General features: G+C 38.4%; 1 protein-coding gene across 4 annotated transcripts in view; it reads left to right on the forward strand.

Annotated features, from left to right (window-relative positions):
* ASXL3 (ASXL transcriptional regulator 3) overlaps positions 1-16,585 on the forward strand; it is a 168,048-nt gene extending 151,463 nt beyond the window's left edge. For all 4 annotated transcript variants that reach the window (XM_079109312.1, XM_079109309.1, XM_079109310.1 and 1 more), the window contains 2 exons: positions 3,265-5,224; positions 8,410-16,585. In XM_079109312.1, the coding sequence (XP_078965438.1) occupies positions 3,265-5,224; positions 8,410-12,129 (5,680 nt within the window). In that variant the 3' untranslated portion in view covers positions 12,130-16,585. The remainder of the gene's footprint in view (positions 1-3,264; positions 5,225-8,409) is intronic.
* The last annotated feature ends 3,853 nt before the right edge of the window (positions 16,586-20,438 follow it).

The raw sequence follows: 20,438 nt of genomic DNA on the forward strand, positions 1-20,438 counted from the left end.
GAAATAGAGACAAATTAAGATTACTGATTGAGAATCTCCAGGAGTTGAGCTCAGAAATCCACATTGGTGGAAGCTTTCCAGGTCATGCCAGAGCCCAGCAGGATTAAGAATCATGAGGACCAGACTGAAGACCACTCAGGAGCCCACTACTTTTGTACATGAAAGTGAATTTTGGTGGCACTATTTTCAGTAATGGCAGAAACATAACTGAGTTAGCGACCTCCAGAGCACTGGTCCTTAATTCTTGATAAGTGAGCCACCTGTTCTTTTAGTATTTGAGCAATATTTTATCTAGCCCCTCTCCTCTGTGACTGACACTCTTCTCAGTGCCAGGGGCATGGTCACTTGCAGAGTTTCTGAGACTCTGCCCTCAGTGAGCCCACATTAACGGAGCTTTGCATTAAAGGACTTTCCTTTGTTTGGCAAGTCATTATTGAGCATATACTGACTGTTATGTTTTCTAAGAATTTTGCAGTGTTATTTCATTCAGTCCTTTCAATAATTCTGTAACATGGATATTATCATTATTATTATTAAAAATTAAAAACTGAGAAAAAGTGAATCTAAATAATTTTCTCAGGCTTATACAGCAAGGTTAAGTATTTAATCCTGTAAATAGCTCTTAGAAAAAATTCACATACCTGCACAGTTTTTGCATGAAATTTGGGGACTTCACAAATTTCCATGAATATTAGGTTAAGGGCCACTGTCCTAGAAAGTGACAGCTACAATGCTCTGAGTAAGTGGGACTCCTCATCACCTCATGAAAATGTGAGCACAAAGAAATCTTACTATGGACCCTTTCTTTTCTGTAGTTTATGAATAGTATTTTATTAATCACTTTTTAAAATTTATTTTTATTTGTTCTTTTTAGTAATACATGTCAATAGAGTCTATTTTGACATATTTATAAAAACATGGAGTATATCTTATTCTAACTAAAATTCCAGTCTTGTGGATGTACACAGTGTTGAGATCCACTATGGTGTGGATCATATGTTCATAGGAAAGTTGTGTCAGGTTCATTCTACTGTCTTTCCTATTCCTATTCCCCCTCCCTTCTCTTCATTCCCCTTTGTCTAATCCAGTGAACTTCCATTCTTCCCTTCTCTACCCCTTGTAGTGTGTTAGCATCCACATATCAAAGAGACCTATTTGACCTTTGGTTTTTTGGGGATTGGCTATTTCACTTAGCATGATAGTCTCCAGATCCTTCCATTTACCAGCAAATGTCATAGAGTCATTCTTCTATATAGCTGAGTAATATTCCATTGTGTATGTATACCACATTTTCTTTATCCATTCACCTATTGAAGGACACCTAGGTTGGTTCTGTAGCTTAGCTATTGTGAATTGAGTCTCTTGTTCTTTTCTTCTTTTGCGTATTGATTGACAGATACATTGTGGATTTGTCATCAACTTCTCTTCTCATTCTTTTACTCTTAGATTACATATATTTCCCCAATAGGAGGGATTTCCCCCAGCATCATAAAATTTTTTCTTGACTGACACCATGGGCTTCTCATTGCTCTAAGTTTTTCTAAGAATATTTCCATCTAAACTTGTCTCTAAGTTCTATCCAGTATGGTCTTTTGTGACTTGTGTTAGATAGTTATTATAATTCTTTTTGGCTTAATTTGCTTATAATATAGTACTGGCCTATATTAGTTTTAGTTACTTAGACATCACTCATCTCTATACCAGCTCAGAATTATAGTGGTTCTCTGAATTAGTGGTGTGAGCTCTTGTGGTCAGGTTTCCCTTTGTGAGGAATATGGTATGCGCTGTTCTTTCTTAAGTGCCTGTGTCATCTTACACCTATTGTCCCATGAAAATAACCAGATGTTAGCATAAGCAAATTTTATACAATGTCATTTTTCACAATCACATGTATCCTTATCTGTATTTGTATTTAATACTATTGTTTTTAGCCAACTAACAAATTTGGCTGCTAGTGCCTAGATTTCTATCTGTTCTAAACCTAACTAATATCAAAGGCATCTCTGCTTGACCCGGTCCTGATGGATTTTATTTCTAGATGATTTTTGTGCTTTAAATTTTCTGCAATATAGTTGTTCTTCTCTCAGTATAGTATAGTTATAAACTGTAGCTCAGTTTGAACCCATCCTAGGGAAAGTTGAAAGAAAACTGTGAAGGCAGTATTGTCCAATCTTTTCAGAGTCTTCTGAATTACAGGACAGAAAACAATGATCAGATACCCCAAAAGTGTATTCAGTTTTATTTCCTATTCATTTTGAGGATTTCATTTAAGTAAAAGATTAAAATGGATTTCACTGACATATCTTATATCAATATTACTATTACTGTATTTCTTCACTTAACTGTTTCTTCGTTAATATTCTCTCTTGTACTTACATTTATCATTGCTTATGCCCTGATTTAACTTCATTTAGGATAGCACATATCTCTACCATCTGATGCTGATGTTATAATTTAATATGACCAAAACCAGAGACTTAGGATATGCATGATTATAATTCTTAATAGCTTTCCCTGCTGAATCTTAAGCTGGATTATTTCTTGATTTTCTTTACTATCTCATATGGAATATCTTTACAGTAAGTCATATACATGAATGCATTCAAAAGTTTTGCTTCATACAAATGGATTCTGTTAGAATAACTTTGACAAACCCAAATGTTTTCTTATTCTGTAATGGAGTTTCCATATTTTAAATTATATACTAAGATAAAGTGATTGAGTAGCATTTCTTATATTGCTTTAAGAGAACTAATCTTTGAAAATCATTTCAGTTTCAGAATTTGAAGTATTTCATTCATTTTCTATTGATCTTAATTATTGGACTGTGTTGCATCATCTGAAGTCCACGTAATTTTCTACTATAAGGGCATCTTTCTATAATCTGACTTCAAAAAAATGTATATCTTATACATTCCTTTGCTTTTCTGCCTAATTTTTCCATCTTTTTTATTTGGGATTTTATTATTGCCTTTACAGACTCTTGTTAGGGTTTGTATTTCCTTGCTTACACCATAAAAATCTCTTTCTTATCCAGAAGTGGTACATATTTTAGTTGTGATTGTAAAAGTAGTGGAGAAACTACATCATCATAAACTATTTTACATAAATTAGTTTACTTAGTTGGTTATAAGATTAATTCAATTCATTTATTTCTATTGAATATAGAAATATTGAATATTTCTATTGAATGTGAGAAATCCAAATTGTACCTTTCATGTTTTGTGACTGAGCAATAATTTAGTGTATCTAATTTCACTTCAGGTTGGGCATGTCGAGAGAGGAGTCTATGAAGCTTACTTCTGGACCAAACAGTGATGGTGCTGAAGGTAGTTCCTCATGTGGGACCTCTGGTCTTCCGGGTTCTTCTGCACAGACCCCCTTGGAAGAACATCAGCCAAAAAGCATGCAAAATTCTGCTTCCCCAGAGCCTGATTTCTGTGCAACAGTGTGTCCAATGGTAGAAGTTCCAGCTAAAGATGTAATGGCAGACTCAGAATCAGAGGATATTTTGATCCCTGAGGAAGCTGTGATTCAGGAAGAAATTGCAGAAGAAGTAGAGACTAGTATCTGTGACTGCCAAGATGAAAATCACAAGACCATGAATGAATTTTCTGAGGAGTCTGAAAGTCCAACCACCTCTCATGAAGAGACCCAAATAGCACCCCCTGATGGCAACTTGGAATCCTGTGTTGTGATGAATGATGTTTTAGAAACTTTGCCTCATATTGAAGTTAAGATAGAAGAGAAATCAGAATCTCCACAGGAAGAAATGTCAGTTGTTATTGATCAATTAGAAGTGTGTGATTCTCTTGTTCCTTCCACTTCATCTGTGACTCATGTCAGTGACGCAGAACATAAGGAACCAGAAACTGCAATAGAGACCAATACTACAAAAATAAAAACAGGGTCATCTTCTTTAGAAGGCCAGTTTCCACATGAAGGAATCACTGTAGATATGGAGTTGCAGAGTGATCCTGATGAACAGCTTTCTGAAAATGCATGCATCTCTGAAACTTCCTTCTCTTCTGAGAGCCCAGAGGGAGCCTGTACCAGCCTACCATCCCCAGGAGGAGAGACCCAATCCACATCTGAAGAATCATGTACTCCAGCCTCCCTTGAAACAACATTTTGTTCTGAGGTGTCCAGCACTGAAAATACAGACAAATATAGTCAGAGAAATCTGACGGATGAAAACCTTCATACATCTTTGATGTCGGAAATATCTCCAATATCCACTTCACCTGAAATATCAGAAGCATCTCTGATGTCTAACTTACCATTGCCATCTGAAGCATCGCCAGCGTCCAATTTACCTTTAACTTCAGAAGCATCGCCGATGTCTGATTTACCTTTGACATCAGAAACTTCTTCAGTGTCTTCCATGCTTCTCACTTCTGAGACCACTTTTGTATCCAGTGTGCCACTTCCTGCAGACACATCTCCAATTTCTAATTCTTCCATGAGTGAAAGAATGGTTCATCAACCAAGAAAGTCACCTTCAGTATCTGAAGAAGCACTCTCCCCACAGAAAGATGAACCTTCTGCTCCTGCCAAACCCCTGGGAGAGAACCTTATCTCTCAGCAGAAGCCTCTGTCCAATACTCCTGAGCCCATCAAAATGGGTTCTTCTTCCATTGCTCCTGAAGTGTTTCCATCTGAAGAACTGCACAGTAAGACCCTGGGTCAGCAACCCTGTAAATCACATGTTGAAATTGAGAAGCCTTATCCTCCTTCCGTCTCAGAACTTTCTTCTGCAGAAATGATGAAAGTTAAAAATCATAGTGTACTGCAAAGAACAGAAAAGAAAGGGCTGTCCTCTCCATTGGAATTATCTGTCTTCTCTGAAGAGACAGAGAGTAAGGGAAATGAGCCTCCCTCAGCTAAATTACAGGACAAGCAGTACATCCCATCAGTGGATAAAGCATCATTTTCAGAAGGCTCTAGAAATAAAACACACAAGCAAGGGAGCACACAAAATCGGTTGGAGATCTCACATACTTCCAAGTCATCAGAGCCCTCCAAGTCACCAGATGGGATAAGAAACGAGAGTAGAGAATCAGAATTATCAAAGAGGAAGACTGCCGAACAGCATAGCTTTGGAATCTGTAAAGAAAAGAGGGCTAGGATAGAAGATGATCAGTCAACCCGGAACATATCATCCAGCAGCTCACCTGAGAAAGAGCAGCCTCCAAGAGAGGAACCCAGGGTTCCCCCTCTCAAGGTATGACATATTTTTTTAAGGTCTGATTTTTTTTTTTTAAAGGAAATTCTATAAGAGGCTTACCTTATTAAGAAACAACTTTCCAGGCATGGTGGTGCATACCCGTAATCCCAGTGGCTTGGAAGTCTGAGGCAGGAAGATCATAAATTCAAAGCTAGTCTTAGCTGTTTAACAGGTCATCAGCAACTTAGCCAAACATTGTGTCCAAAAAAAAAAAGGACTGGACATGGGTTTAGTGGTTAAGTGTCCCTGGATTCAATTCTTGGTATAAAAGACAAAAGGAAAAAAAAAAAAAAAGAGAGGCTTAACTTTCAAGAATGAATTAGGTGTTTCTCTTTCTAGGTTTTATACAGCAATTTACAGTTAATCCTTCCAGAACCCAGTATAATAGTAAAGGATCCTTTTTAAAACTATGTATTAAGCTTATACAAGAAATTCAGATACATATATTTAAACATCAGTATTTAAGTGAAAAAGTTAAGAAGAGGGAACAGGATGTGATGTGGAGAAACCTAGAGTCCACTAAGGCACTAGGACTTTAGTGGATTCCAAGGCATAGAACTACACAAACTTGGGGAAAATGTCAGGGATAATTAAGTGTCATATAAAACTTCAGTAGTACTAGGGAAAGTAGTCAGAAGTCAGAGGGCAGCATTGAGGACATGAAGGTACATGTTATTCCTTCCTTCATTTTCCTGCTCACATTGAAAATCATCATTGCTTAGCAAAGATGACCTGGTTTATGACCTCATTAACTATTTCTTGAATAAATTTATAAAATTTTCTTATGAACTGTAAGGGAGAACACTACAGATGCAGAGACATAGAAATCCTGGTGTTTATTTCTAAGGTAGAAAAAGGGTCTTTAATTTTACAAAATAACAAATCCACTGGGTACACACTTGCAAATCCCAGCAAGTTGGGAAGCTGAAGTAGGAGGACCACAAATTTGATCAAGTCCAGCCTGGATAATTTACCAAGACCCTTTCTCCAAATAAAAAGGACTGAGAATATAGCTCAGTACTTACCCAGCATGTGGAAGGCCCTGTGTTCAATCCCCAGTACTGTAAAATAATATTTGCTAGTATTACTATTAGTACCACCACTCCTACTAATGATAAAGTCTTATGATTCTAGGTAAATTTTAATTCTCATAAAACTTTTTATATAAATTGGATCTACCTAAGTAAACTGAAAATTAAGGTTAATTAAAAAAAACTGTTTAATTAATTAAACCCTCTTTAATTAATGAACTGATGTCATTTTGATTTGATGCTTTTATATAAGCCCATTTATATTTTTGTATAACAAATTGGAGTATTCCTGTAGTAAAGGATTGGTTGAGAGTTATAAACATCTCAAGCTCTTTAAAAATATCTTTCTTTATTCTCTTATGTCTTTTTATAGTCAACTCATGATCTTCACAAGATTGACTTGTTTGTAAGAATATGGCTGTAGTTATTCTATTTAACAAAGCAATGTCTATTAAATAAGATTCTAGAGATATAAAAGATGAACACTAAATTCCATTTAAAAATCCACTATGTATTTTAATTTCTGAACCCTGGAAAGAAAAATATAAATATAATTTTTAGAGAAAATATTTTTAAATATACCAGCCTGATTTTTTTTTTTTTTGGTTGAAATCTCATTTTCAAAATGATATGTACTTTGTTTAAAGATTGATTAGATAGATAGATGGATGGGTGTTAGAGACATTAAACACATATTTGATGTTTGACCTTAGACTCTTTATATTAAAGAGTGTGTTAGGTTTAATTTTTAAATATATTTGATTTTTTTAGACTATGGGAAATATTTAAAAGGAACAATTTAATCCCCTTGCCAAATTCACCTCTTCTTGTTCATAGAGGCTTCATAAGCGATTCAAAAGTGAGAGGAAATAGCTCAGGCAGATGATAATTTCACTTATCAAAGTTCCCCAAAGCATAGTTACAAATCAAAATGATCATGTAGTTAGTGTCACAGTTATAGTGTAAATATATGTATATTAGGAGAGTGTGAGGAGGACGTTTTCTAGAAAAAGCTTATTTCAGAGAGGTTTCGTACTTGTGAACAGCCTGACTTGGGAGCCCACAGACACTCTGTCACTGACTGGTTTATGTGACTCCATGGCAGATGACTCTGCCTCTACAGGGCTCAGTTTTTCAACTGGAAAATGAAGACTTTAACCAGGTCCCTTCCAGCTTCACAAACCAATGACTCTGAGAATTCCCTTATTGACTGGAGCATCGCAGCATTTCCGAGGGGTGCTGGGTGCTGGGTCTTGTGCCTCATGAATTTGGCAATGATTTCATGAGCCTCTTCATTAGCATAAGTAGGCAAAAAGTATAGAATGGGACATGTTCCAAGTTCAGCTGATTGTGGATTACCAACATCAAAAGAAACTGCCCACTCCATACTTTCTGGGAAAGGCAGAAAATCAGTGTTGCCCTTGCTTTTATGAAGATGTAATGATGTAATGATAATGTAATCCCTTTGGAAAACAGTGCTCTCACAAATACAGCCTCATGCAATCTTTATAACAGCTCTGTGAAGGAAATAGACCAGAAATAACTCATTTCATTTTACAACTGAGTTTACAAACTCATGTAGTGTGCTTATTACACACCTATAAGGCAGCACACCAGGTGGTATAGGCATAGAGTCCTGGGCTCAGAGAGTTACTGGAGAAACTGAGGTACTTAGTAATTTGCTAACGTAACACAATACCTTTGTGTAATAGATTTGTGTGAAGCCAGGATAATTCTAGTCTCCCATCTTCATTACCAGGACTTTTTTTTTTTTTTTTTTGGGTCAGATTAAGTCAGGTCACCTCATATAGAGTAAGTGTCCCAGTTTTTTCCTACTACAGCAGGTAGGATAATTTAAAAACTAAGTTTGTCCAAATCTTTTTAGCTAATCTTATTGTTTGAAACATGGATTTGTTTTCATTTATGTAAGATAATAAAACAGTTCTTTATTTCCATGCCAAAGCAAGTCAGTGGTTGATTTAAAAATTTGATTTCATATTCTTGCTACACTGTTGCTTTACATCCTATAGGTGTAGTTTGTTCTACATTGTGGGAGAGAACAGCTTGTTTTCCTCCTTGCGTTATGGCCTCCCGCATGCCTCTTCCACCGTCATATATGAAATGCTTTATCTTTCCATTCTTTCCTTGTAGATCCAGCTTTCCAAAATTGGACCACCCTTTATTATCAAGAGCCAGCCAGTCTCCAAACCAGAGTCTCGAGCATCCACTAGCACATCTGTCAGTGCGGGGAGGAACACAGGAGCCAGGACCCTTGCAGACATCAAGGCCCGTGCCCAACAAGCTAGGGCCCAGCGAGAGGCTGCTGCAGCTGCTGCAGTAGCTGCTGCAGCGAGCATCGTCTCTGGAGCCATGGGGAGCCCAGGCGAGGGTGGAAAGGCAAGAACGCTGGCACACATCAAAGAGCAGACCAAGGCTAAGCTCTTTGCAAAGCATCAAGCCCGAGCCCACCTCTTCCAAACTTCTAAAGAGACCCGGTTGCCTCCGATCAGCTCCAAGGAAGGGCCTCCAAACTTGGAAGTCTCTTCTACCCCTGAAACAAAAATGGAAGGTTCCACCGGGGTCATTATTGTCAATCCAAATTGCAGATCTCCTAGCAACAAGTCCGCACACCTCCGGGAGACCAGCACTGTTTTACAGCAGTCTCTTAACCCAACTCAACTTCCAGAAACCGCCACTGACTTATCTGTACATAGTTCGGATGAAAACATACCTGTGTCACATTTATCTGAGAAAATTGTTTCATCTACCTCTTCTGAAAATAGCAGTATGCCCATGCTTTTCAATAAAAATTCTGTCCCTGTGTCTGTTTGCAGCACTGCTATATCGGGAGCAATTAAAGAACATCCCTTTGTGAGTTCTGTTGACAAATCCTCTGTGCTGATGTCTGTTGACAGTGCAAACACTACAATTTCTGCTTGTAATATAAGCATGTTAAAAACCATCCAGGGAACTGACACTCCATGCATAGCCATTATACCAAAATGTATTGAAAGCACTCCTATTCCGGCCACGACAGAGGGCGCCGGTATATCAAGCTCCATGGATGAAAAGCCTCTGCTAATACCAAGCAGCAGTGCCACTAACTTAGTCTCCAGTCAGTACACCTCTGTGCCAACTCCCTCCATTGGAAATAATTTGCCAAACCATCTCTCCACTAGCTCTGTCTTGATTCCCCCCACGGGAATTAACAACAGATTTCCTTCTGAGAAAATAGCCATGCCTGGGAGTGAAGAACAGGCCACTGTATCCATGGGTACCACTGTGAGAGCAGCCCTCAGCTGCAGTGACTCAGTGGCAGTCACTGACACTCTGGTTGCACGCCCACCTGTCGCAATGTTTACTGGAAACATGCTAACTATAAACTCTTTCGATAGTCCTCCCAAGTTAAGTGCTGAAAGCTTGGACAAAAATTCAGCGCCTCGAAACAGGGCAGACAATTCTGGGAAACCTCAGCAGCCACCAGGGGGCTTTGCACCAGCAACCATAAACAGATCCATTCCCTGTAAAGTCATCGTTGACCACAGCACTACGCTGACCTCCAGTTTGTCACTGACTGTCTCCATTGAAAGTGCAGAAACCAGCTTGGACCTCCAGAGCAGATCTGTGAGGACAGAGGTATCCATCCAGCCCATGGCATGTCCTCAGGTCTCTGTAATTAGCAGGCCTGAACCAGTGACAAGTGAAAATATAGACCACAGTTCGAGTTTCATTGCTGCTTCTGCAGCCAAACAAGACTGTAAAACCCTGCAGGCCCCCTGCACCAGTCTCCGAGAACTGCCCCTTGTCGTTCCAGACAAATTAAATGAGGCGGCTGCTCCTAGCCATAGCTTTGCTGAGCAGACACGTAACCCAACTACTTTCAAGAGTGAAGCAGACACGACCTGTAGCAATCAGTATAACCCAGGAAACCGGATTTGCTGGAATGACGATGCCATGAGGAGCACAGGACAGCCTCTGGTCAGTCACTCCAGTTCAAGTAAACAGAAGGAGTATGCAGAGCAGAGCTGCCCAAAGGCCATCAAAACTGAACACGCCAGCTACTCTCACGTGTCAGAACTGCACCCCAGGAATCTCATAGCAAACGTCACTCTTCCTGTGAAATCCGAACCTCATGAAGTGGACAAGGGCTTTAGAATGGACACCGAAGACTTCCCTGGCCCTGGGCTGCCTCCGCCGACTGCAGAGGTAGCCACCAGCATACCACAAGCACAGAACCTGGACGCTCCTTCGTCCAGTGCCAGGGAAGAGGCCATTTCCTTGGCTCCAGATACCCTGAAAAGAGTTCCGAGTGCAGGAAGCTCAAGCTGTCGTCTGTCATCCGTGGAGGCTAACAACCCACTGGTGACACAGCTACTGCAGGGCAACCTGCCTTTGGAGAAAGTGTTGCCACAGCCCAGGTTGGGAGCCAAGCTCGAAATCAACAGGCTTCCTTTGCCCCTTCAAACTACCTCAGTGGGTAAAACACCACCAGAGAGGAACATCATTGAAATGCCTTCCAGCTCTCCAAACCCAGATGGTAAGGGCTACTTGGCAGGGACTCTTGCACCACTACAAATGAGAAAGCGAGAAAACCATCCCAAAAAGAGAGTAGCCAGGACTGTGGGGGAACACACTCAAGTTAAATGTGAACCAGGGAAACTGTTGGTGGATCCAGATGTAAAAGGGGTGCCATGTGTCATAAATTCAGGCATGAGTCAGCTAGGACACAGTCAGCCGTTTAAGCAAGAATGGCTGAACAAACACTCCATGCAGAACAGAATTGTCCACAGCCCTGAGGTTAAACAGCAAAAGCGGCTGCTTCCCGCGTGTAGCTTCCAGCAGAACCTATTTCATGTTGACAAAAATGGCGGCTTCCACCCTGATGCTGGTACCTCACACAGACAGCAGTTTTACCAAATGCCCATGGCTGCCAGGGGCCCCATTCCCACTGCAGCTCTCTTACAGGCCTCTTCCAAGCCCCCTGTGGGCTGTAATGCATTTGCCTTCAATAGGCATCTTGAACAAAAGGGATTGGGAGAGGTGAGTCTTCCTTCAGCACCCCACCAGCTAAGGTTAGCCAACATGTTGTCCCCCAATATGCCCATAAAGGAAGGTGATGATGTGGGAGGGGCTGCACACACAATGCCAAACAAAGCACTAGTGCATCCTCCACTGCCCCCACCCCCTCCACCCCCGCCCCCTCCGCCCTTGGCCTTGCCCCCGCCTCCCCCACCACCACCTCCACTACCTCCACCTCTCCCTAATGCAGAAGTCCCATCTGATCAAAAGCAACCGCCAGTTACCATGGAAACCACTAAGAGACTTAGTTGGCCACAGTCCACGGGCATATGTAGCAATATAAAATCGGAACCTCTTTCTTTTGAGGAAGGTTTAAGCAGCAGCTGTGAACTGGGCATGAAACAAGTTTCCTATGACCAGAATGAAATGAAAGAACAGTTAAAAGCATTTGCGTTAAAAAGTGCAGATTTCTCTTCCTATTTGCTTTCTGAGCCACAGAAGCCTTTTCCCCAATTAGCTGCTCAGAAAATGCAGGTGCAGCAACAACAGCAGCTCTGTGGAAATTATCCAACAATACACTTTGGTAGCACGAGCTTCAAAAGGGCAGCGTCTGCAATTGAAAAGTCCATTGGGATTTTGGGAAGTGGCTCTAGTCCTGCCACGGGCCTGCCTGGTCAGAACGCTCAGATGCCTGTTCAGAACTTTGCCGACAGCAGCAACGCGGACGAATTGGAACTGAAATGCTCTTGCCGCCTGAAAGCCATGATTGTGTGCAAAGGCTGTGGGGCCTTCTGCCATGATGACTGCATAGGTCCTTCAAAACTCTGTGTAGCTTGCTTGGTTGTACGATAAGAGCTGAGTGAAAGATGCAGTATCCCTTTTTGACACCGAAAAACCAAACAGCATCAGCAACAGCAAATTGAATAACCTAGTGACTTATTATATGCTAATTTATTTCACTTTGTAACAGGTTATCTTTATTCCATAGGATTATTATTTTCTTGCATTTTTTTTTATAATGGGAAGGACGCATACCAAATGACTGACTCAACAGCATGTCCTTTACATACTTAGTTGCCAGCTTCAAAAGTTTCTCTCTGTGCATATACAGGTTACTGCCCCACTCCCCTTTTAACCCAGATACAGATAGGAAAAGGACAGTTTTTATTGCTTCATCACCAGAAATGCAGATGTAGAAAGAGAATGATAAAAATAATGTGGACATGTATTTTTCCATCGATTAGCCATTACCGCAAATATTTCTGTACTTGCCTTTACCATAGTGATGAAGTCATATTTGGAATGGGGAATCTGATTTAAGTGTGCGATTCCTTGTATTTATTCATATCACAAAAGATAGATTAAAGAAAGCATGCCATTAATGAAATCCACTGTCCCTGTTCTCTTTCCTCCCTTCTTACTCTTTCTCAGATACTGTGGCAGAAAATATATATCTGCCTTGGATTTTGTACACAAATTGTACTAAAATGTGTCCTGTACCTGAAATTGCATCATGGGCCTTGTACCCAGTAAACTGGATCTAGCCCTTGGACACCTGATAATGTAAGACTGGTTGGCCAACATAGAGTCACAGGCCCAGAAAGTTTGGAGCATCATGTATGGCTTTTAATACCAAGTATGAAAAAATATCCTAAAAAGCAAATAAAACACTGAATGTGCATGTTTAAATGGTTTGATAATGTACATATTAATACTTCTACTCATTCTAATTAAATGACTAGGTATTAAAATTGGAGGGAAAATAATAGTAGCCCTTATTAATGACACCAGTGCATTCTGGTCTCCACCTCTGCAGAGGTTGGCCACCTCTTTTACAAGTGTCATTGATGATAAAAGGAACTTCAGAGGGTTGAAGTGTGACACTTTTCTGAACCTTTTTTTTTTTCTCATGATTCAGTCTAATTGTATTTGACTGCAAAATAACCCTTATTTTTTAAAAAGTGCATTTTTAGGTATTGCATGTTTTGTACCCCTACCCAATATCTGGGGCCATAAACTGCTTTCGAAAAAGGGATACTGCATCTTATAATTATCTTCAGTGTTTATCCAGTTAAGTCTGAGTGTCAAATACTTGAGCTACATTCCCTGTACGCTGGCCATCCTCATGCTGGAGAACAGCTGTAGTTCAGGAGGAGGCTCTGTTCCCTAAAGCAAGTTCAAAAGCACATGCACATGTGGGAAGATGAAAGAAAGCAAAAACCACACCCATTTAACTTCAGATTCCAGAGCACAAAATGTGGAATACCATTAATCCATTGATTGATTGTGGCTATAGAATTTTTTTTAAAACGGGGGAAATCATCTCTATCCAGGGTAAGAATGACAGATATTTTCACATGGGATCACTCTAATCAATGTAAACTCTTCAACATTCCCTGAAAACATGTCTTATATGTTAACTGGAATGTATAGAAGTTACATTCCTGAAGCAAAATACACCCGTAATTATTTTATAATCAACTATGATATTTTCCCTCCATATTTATTGTGATGTTGCCAAATTTTTTTTAGGTAGTAGAGGACATTGTTTTTTATTAGAAAATTGCTGATAGTGAAAGATACTTAAGAAAAGCAAAGAAGGTCCTGCCCTGTGGCCACATTTAGGTGCTTCAGTACTGTCACTTGTTATTCATATTAAAATTAACAAATTAATGACTGAGAAAATTAGCAATGCACTTAACCAGCCCTTCCCAAGGAATGCAGCATAAGTGCCAGCAGATCTGTAGTTAACTTCACTCAAGGATACATTTGGATGGTGTCCTTTTAGATGATGTCTTTATGGTCTGCTTGGCTCTGATTTCATCCTAATTTCAAAGATCATGTTCTTAGCCTCACAGTGGGGCACTCATAATATAGACAATTGCATGCCAACTTCTTCCAAATTCAGTTGCTGCTATACCAGTGTCAGATACTGTCTACACCAGCAAATTGAAAACTACCACATCAGTAACTGACACACATTGAAAGAAACTCCAGTCTACAAAACCTTTGCACTCTCTACGTGAGGTACAGTTGAGGCCAATGTGATACTGGGCTCATTGTCAGTTCCATCAGTGTTGAAGACTGCCTGCAAGTTGCTTACTGGGAATAAAGAAAAGTGTCCTTCTGTATGTTTGGAGTTTTCACATCATACGTTTGGAGAATCAATTGTTGATAGTGCATGAATTCTCTCACCCAGGTCCAAAGAGCATAACTTTTTGTGCCCTTACTCTTTTTTGACCCAATCCAAATTCCTACCTTTCTCATATGGTTTATATCACTGAAAAATGAAAATCTTTGGGCTAAAAAAAATAAATTGAGAAGTAAAATGGGGATCAGGTGTTTCAAAGGTGTCCATTTAATACATATGTACAAAAGCCAGTATATTTGAATTAGGTGAGTAGGTTCTTAGTTCCTTGATTTCTACATGTGTCTGCCTATGTACAAATAGAGTATGTTATTTACTGCATAGTTATTGTGCTGTAATGTGCAAATTTCATTGTGTGCATTATCCTGATTATTGAACACTTATATCCCTATCAGGAATAGAACTTGCACATGTAACATGTATTTTTTTTTGTTTTGTTTTTAATCACAAAGGATGTATTTCCCTAAGTAGCACTTTTGGAGCAGGGGAAGGAAGAAAACTGCTACTCCCTCATCCCCCTCCTATATGATATGCATATGCCTGAGTTGTATAAAGACATTTAGGTCGTTAATGGGCATGTTAATAAGAGCGTTCTGATGCAAATTCATTTTCAAAATGATAATATTTTTCCTTCCCCAAAGTGAAAAATGGCAGAAATGTTGGTGAACTGAGCACCATAGTTATATATAATATTTCCCTGTTGAGGTCTAGTTTGAAGAATAAACTTGAAAACAAACCTGTGAGGTTGAGCCTGGTTGCGATAAAGACTGGTGGTGTGTGCTTCTGGGATGAGCTGTAGAAGGCGTAGTTGACTTCCGGACCTTGGATATTCTTACTCAGTTCAATATAAACATAGAGAAATGAGCTGGTGCCCATGGTGCTTTATAGTGCAGTCAAGAGTAAAAATACATGTTGCTGCAGCCCCATTTCCTTCACAAACACTCGCACAATTTCAAAAGAGGAAGTTGCTGTGGCCTCTGGTTTCCCAGCTTCTCCGTGGTATGAAGTCCCAGGTTTTAGAAGCTGAAGCCAATCTTAGGGTGCATCGTCTCTGTGGTGTGGAGGCCCAGCACCGCACTAGCTGCCTAGGGGAATGACCCCCGCCGAACATGCAGAGCTCAGACTCATTGTCCATCTGTGTTCCCAGAGAACAATGTGAAGAGTCCTAGAACAGGAACTCATCAGACTGTCAGGGGCCTATGTAGCCAAAACGTCACTGAATATAAAACTCCTGTCGTCTTCAGCCCTCATGCTTTGTCACTGTAAAGCGAACAAAAAGCATTTTTACTATAATTTAAAGGAGCTGCTTTTTTATAGCACATACTATTTCGCTTTGTACTATATTTGATAGTTGCAGAATAATTTAGACTGTAGAAAAACTTTGTTGTATTTGTACTGTTCATGAATGTTCCAAGGAAAGTGCTTTACTTGGTTGCCATAATTTTCTTGTACTGCTGTAAACCCCCACCCCCCACGCTTCATGGAAACCTAATCTAATTCCTATTTTCAGTACAGTTTTTTTGTTTTTTAAATATGTTTGTATTTTTTTTTTTTTTTTTTGGTCAGTATTCTGAATGTTTACATCTGTTTGACATTAGCCATTTACTGCCTTTTTTGAAAGGCAGAATTACTCCTACAGTGTAACAGCAAAATGTGAAATCAACCCAAACATAACATGCATGACAAACAGATTGAGGGCGAAGGCCCTGAACGTACATAGACATTTTATATCAGCATACAGAGAAGTAAAACCCTCCTTCAGTCCTCTACCAAAGAATATATTATTCCCACAGGAAAAACTCAGAAAGGTGTGTAAAATCCTCAGAAGGGGGAGCAGTTGATTCAGTAAGACTGCTACAATTTAAAACTGTTATGCTTGCTTTGATACCTGACTAAATGTGACTGAGTACAACAAGCATTTAAAAAAATTTTTAGACAGTGTTTTGTTTAGAATTCAGGGATCATGCATTCTTTAATGGTGCTGTTTGTTTTTTTATTTCTTTTCTACAAAGAAAAAAGTGTTGCCTACAAAAGTGACTGCTCACAATACCATAAGTTAAATGAAACGTTTGTCTCTTCATGTTTCTCTGTTTTTCCCTTTCTCGGAGTAAAAATTTGGGTTTCAATATTAAAATATTCTGGAGAAAATAAAGAAATTAAACATCAAATATTGTCCGTTTTCATTTTTTAATGAGATAGTTGATATACATATGCAAAATGTACTAATGATACATTGAACATTTGACTAAGAAATATAGGGAAAACAAACTACTGTTAAATGATGTACACTTATTTTCGGTACAGTAAATTGACAACATGTGGTTATAACTTGTTAATACAGTAAAAACTAACACTGAAACCTCTGAAATTAATGTATTTGCTATGCTCAGCATTTAACACTATATTTGGACCTTCTTGTTTTCATAAAGATCTAAGTTCTTTATGCCAAAAGGCATTCAGGTCAAACAAATTGTTACTTCCATATTTAATTTTATCTTTCAAAATGAGTAGTACAGAAAATGATCTGGTTAATTTTTTTATCCTACATTAAATATTATTGCTATAGTTATTTGAATAAAATGCTGTGAACCATTAGAGCAAAATTGCCTCAGTTCTATTTACATAGGTTAAAGACATCTGCATATCTTTTCGGTAAGATGAATCAGAAAACATTAAACATAATTGGCTGTTGGAAATCTGAGTTCAGCGGTTTTCATCTACGTGGAAAATATTGTCTTTAGCCACCAGATGGCGAAAGAGGATGTTTACTTTTGGAAAGGGGGACAAAAAGAACAAAGCATGCTCCTTCCTTTTTCCACAACTGAAATGACTAATAGTGCAAGTCCAGCTTGTCCAAGGAAGTAGGAGAATGGATGTTTCTAAGTTTCATAAAATTATTTCCTCTACAATGATGGCATTTCTTTCTTGTGCCACTTTTTTCTTTCTATTAACCTATTTACAAAATGCTCTCATAATTCTATTTAGAATTGTAGATTTGTTTCTTTGCATCACATTATTCAATTAGTCCAAAATCCACAGATAAAATCAAAACGGCACTGTTTCAGCTGATGTTTATTGAAAATGATCTGAATGCTGTATGTGTTTTGATTCATGTATTCTCCTGGGTACAATTATATAATCTTTATTTTTTTAAAAAATCCATTATTTTTAATACATTAATGAGGCCTAATTTGAACAAAACTCTACCTTAGGATTTAAAGTGTCTACTTGTTTCTATCATAGCCCTTATCTAAGAGCAAGTGACTTTATCTGGTAATTCCTCATTTTTACATACATGCTTCATTGTAATCAAAGATAATTGTGTCATTAGAAGGCACCTAGCCAGGAGAGAAGTAGATAAAATAGTTTGGGACTTTTTTTCTGCATAAGATGAAAAGAAATCTTAGAAAGTAGTCCCCAGCCCATGAAAGTATTTGGAGTCTCCGAGTCTGCGTTTATCAGTGGTTAGGATTTATACTTGGTACAGTCATTGCATTTATGGGAAAGTTTGTATTTTTCTTAAGCAAAAAATGCCATTTACAATCTCATATATATATATATATATTTTTTTTTTTTTTTTTTTTTAAAGAAATTTGTTTGCAGGTGTTTCAAAGTTCTCACAATGAAAAGTCCAGGACTTTCAGTGGGTGATTCTCATATGAGTTGCTTTAGAAGGTCAAGGACACTTAAAGTTTATGTTAAGTCCATCTCGATTTCCATGTCTCAGCACAAAGTATTTTATAAGCTTCTAAGTGGAAAATAGATTTCATCTTCGATTCAAATATCTATCTCTAGTTTAAAATTATGGTTTATTTCAGGAAAACACTGCATTGAGAGTCCTCCTTCTTTAATGATTAGAAAACAGGGAATTCAGGGGTGTGCAGGACTGAGGTTCTGTTTTCCTTGATTTGTCTGGTTTTCAGTATCCAGTTCTGGAATGTGATAGCATCTTCCGGTTCTAGGAAAATGCTGTTGGCTTCAGTGACTCTAGGAAACACAGGAACTTCACTTGGGTATTCTCTCCTACACAGAAGTTACAACATTTACGTGATTCCACTTATGTAGAAATAATTTTTAAAAATTTGTGATATATAATTCATTGGCCAGTCAGTTTAAATCTCGAAGTGAGAACTTAAAAGCCTCGGATCACGAGTGGGGACAGTTCCCTATGATGGCTTCTAAGTTGAAGCTTCTAATACATTTTACATCTCTTTTCTTAACCCATGGATTCAACACAGATTTTTTTGGGTTGGTTTTTAACACTACCATGTTTTTTGATAAAATCTTTACATCAAAGATGAAGGAAAAAACTCCCCAAAGCTAGGGGAAATTCTATCTTCAAAAGAAACATTTAACAATTAAAAAATTTAACTGAGTGGGACTCTGGATAATTTATTACCTTTAATCTTCACTCACCTAATGCTAATATCCTTGCTAGAGCACGTTCAGAATAGCAATACACCTTTAAACCATCAGAAAGATAGTGTGACATTGGTAGCAGTCAGTCCCTCCCCTCCCCTTCCTTTCCATGTTTTGATACTAGAAAGATTCAGTAGTAAAAATCTGCTGTCCCACTTCTTTGCTTGACAAAAGAGTAATCAAGAATCTCTTTATAATCCCCGTTTTATACTTATGATTGTTTCAATAATAAATAATTACCAAGTCCATAACTCTATGGATATTTTTAAGGTTCTCTTCATATGAACAAACTTTTAATGTTTTAACTGCACCACACCAAATACCTCAAGTTCCCAGAGTTATTCCAGAAAGGTGGGCAGTTTTATTTTAAAAATAATAATAGATGACATTAGTAAAATACTGTATACCAGGTGCTACAAAGTACTTTACAATTTTTAATCTACTTATCCTCACCAATGTAAGGTCGGTCCTGTTATATCTGTGTAATAAACAAGAAAAATGAGGCTTTATAGAGCTTAAAGTAAAGAATACTCAGTTAAGATCTAGGCTATACGGTTTTGCAGAGGCCCCAGCCTGTCTCTTACTTGGTATAAGACATAATGGCTGTTACACAGATTCTGGTAGATTCTGGGGATGATGAGAAAAATGAGAAGATCCCAAATCTTGAAAAGATGTATAGGCTAATTCAAAGGATAATAAAATAATTTTAATGTGACCAAAGTATAACCAAGACATGTGCAAGGTACAGCAGAGAGGGAAGTAACCAAGTGTTTGAAGCCTTATAGGGTTGCCACCAGCAGAGAATGAGACTGGAAAGCATCTGTTCCCGTACGTGATGTGGTCTAAAGACAGTCCCACAGAATGGGGATCATGTTATTCCCCGTGAGCCTCCCAGTAATTCCCTGGATCAGGATTTATTAGTAAAGACAATGATCTCTTCAAGATGTCAGATCCTTTACATAGTTTAAGAGCTCTGTTGCCAAGCCCTTCTTTCACAAACTTAGAAGTACATTTAGATGTTGTCAACAATCGATTCTGTTTGGGGCTGGGAGTGTAGCCCAGTGGTTGAGTGCTGCTTGCCCAGAATGTGCAAGACCCTGGATAAGATCTGTAGTATTGCCAGGTAATAATAATTGATTTTGTAAAAGTTAACATACTAAAGTGATGTTCTTGATTCCTGATGTACTTGGTGGTCGTGAACTTTTTAAAATACATCAATGTAATAAATTTTCCTATATTAAAAAGTCAAAAAATATTACAGATACTATAGCAAAAGTTTTGAAATATATAAATAGCAACGTGGGATGTTACACTTTTTTAAAGAAGCAAATGTTGCTTCTGACAGTTCATATTATTCAAAGAGTTAAATAAGAAGAGGTAGTCTTGCATGTGCAAGTTACAAGTGTGAATAGAAGTCAGGGAACTTATTCATGTCTTGTCCAGTACTTTTAAGAAATAAAAGCTTCCCACCCTGCTGGTGATCACAGATGGGAAGCATTTTGGCCATTGGGGGGAAATGCAACCATCGGACAATACTGGAAAATATAGTGCCAGAAACAAACATCATCTGTATCAATACGTTTCTAAGCAAATT

The sequence above is a fragment of the Sciurus vulgaris genome (assembly GCF_902686455.1).
Source record: "Sciurus vulgaris genome assembly, chromosome: 13".
Classification (NCBI taxonomy): Eukaryota; Metazoa; Chordata; class Mammalia; order Rodentia; family Sciuridae; genus Sciurus; species Sciurus vulgaris.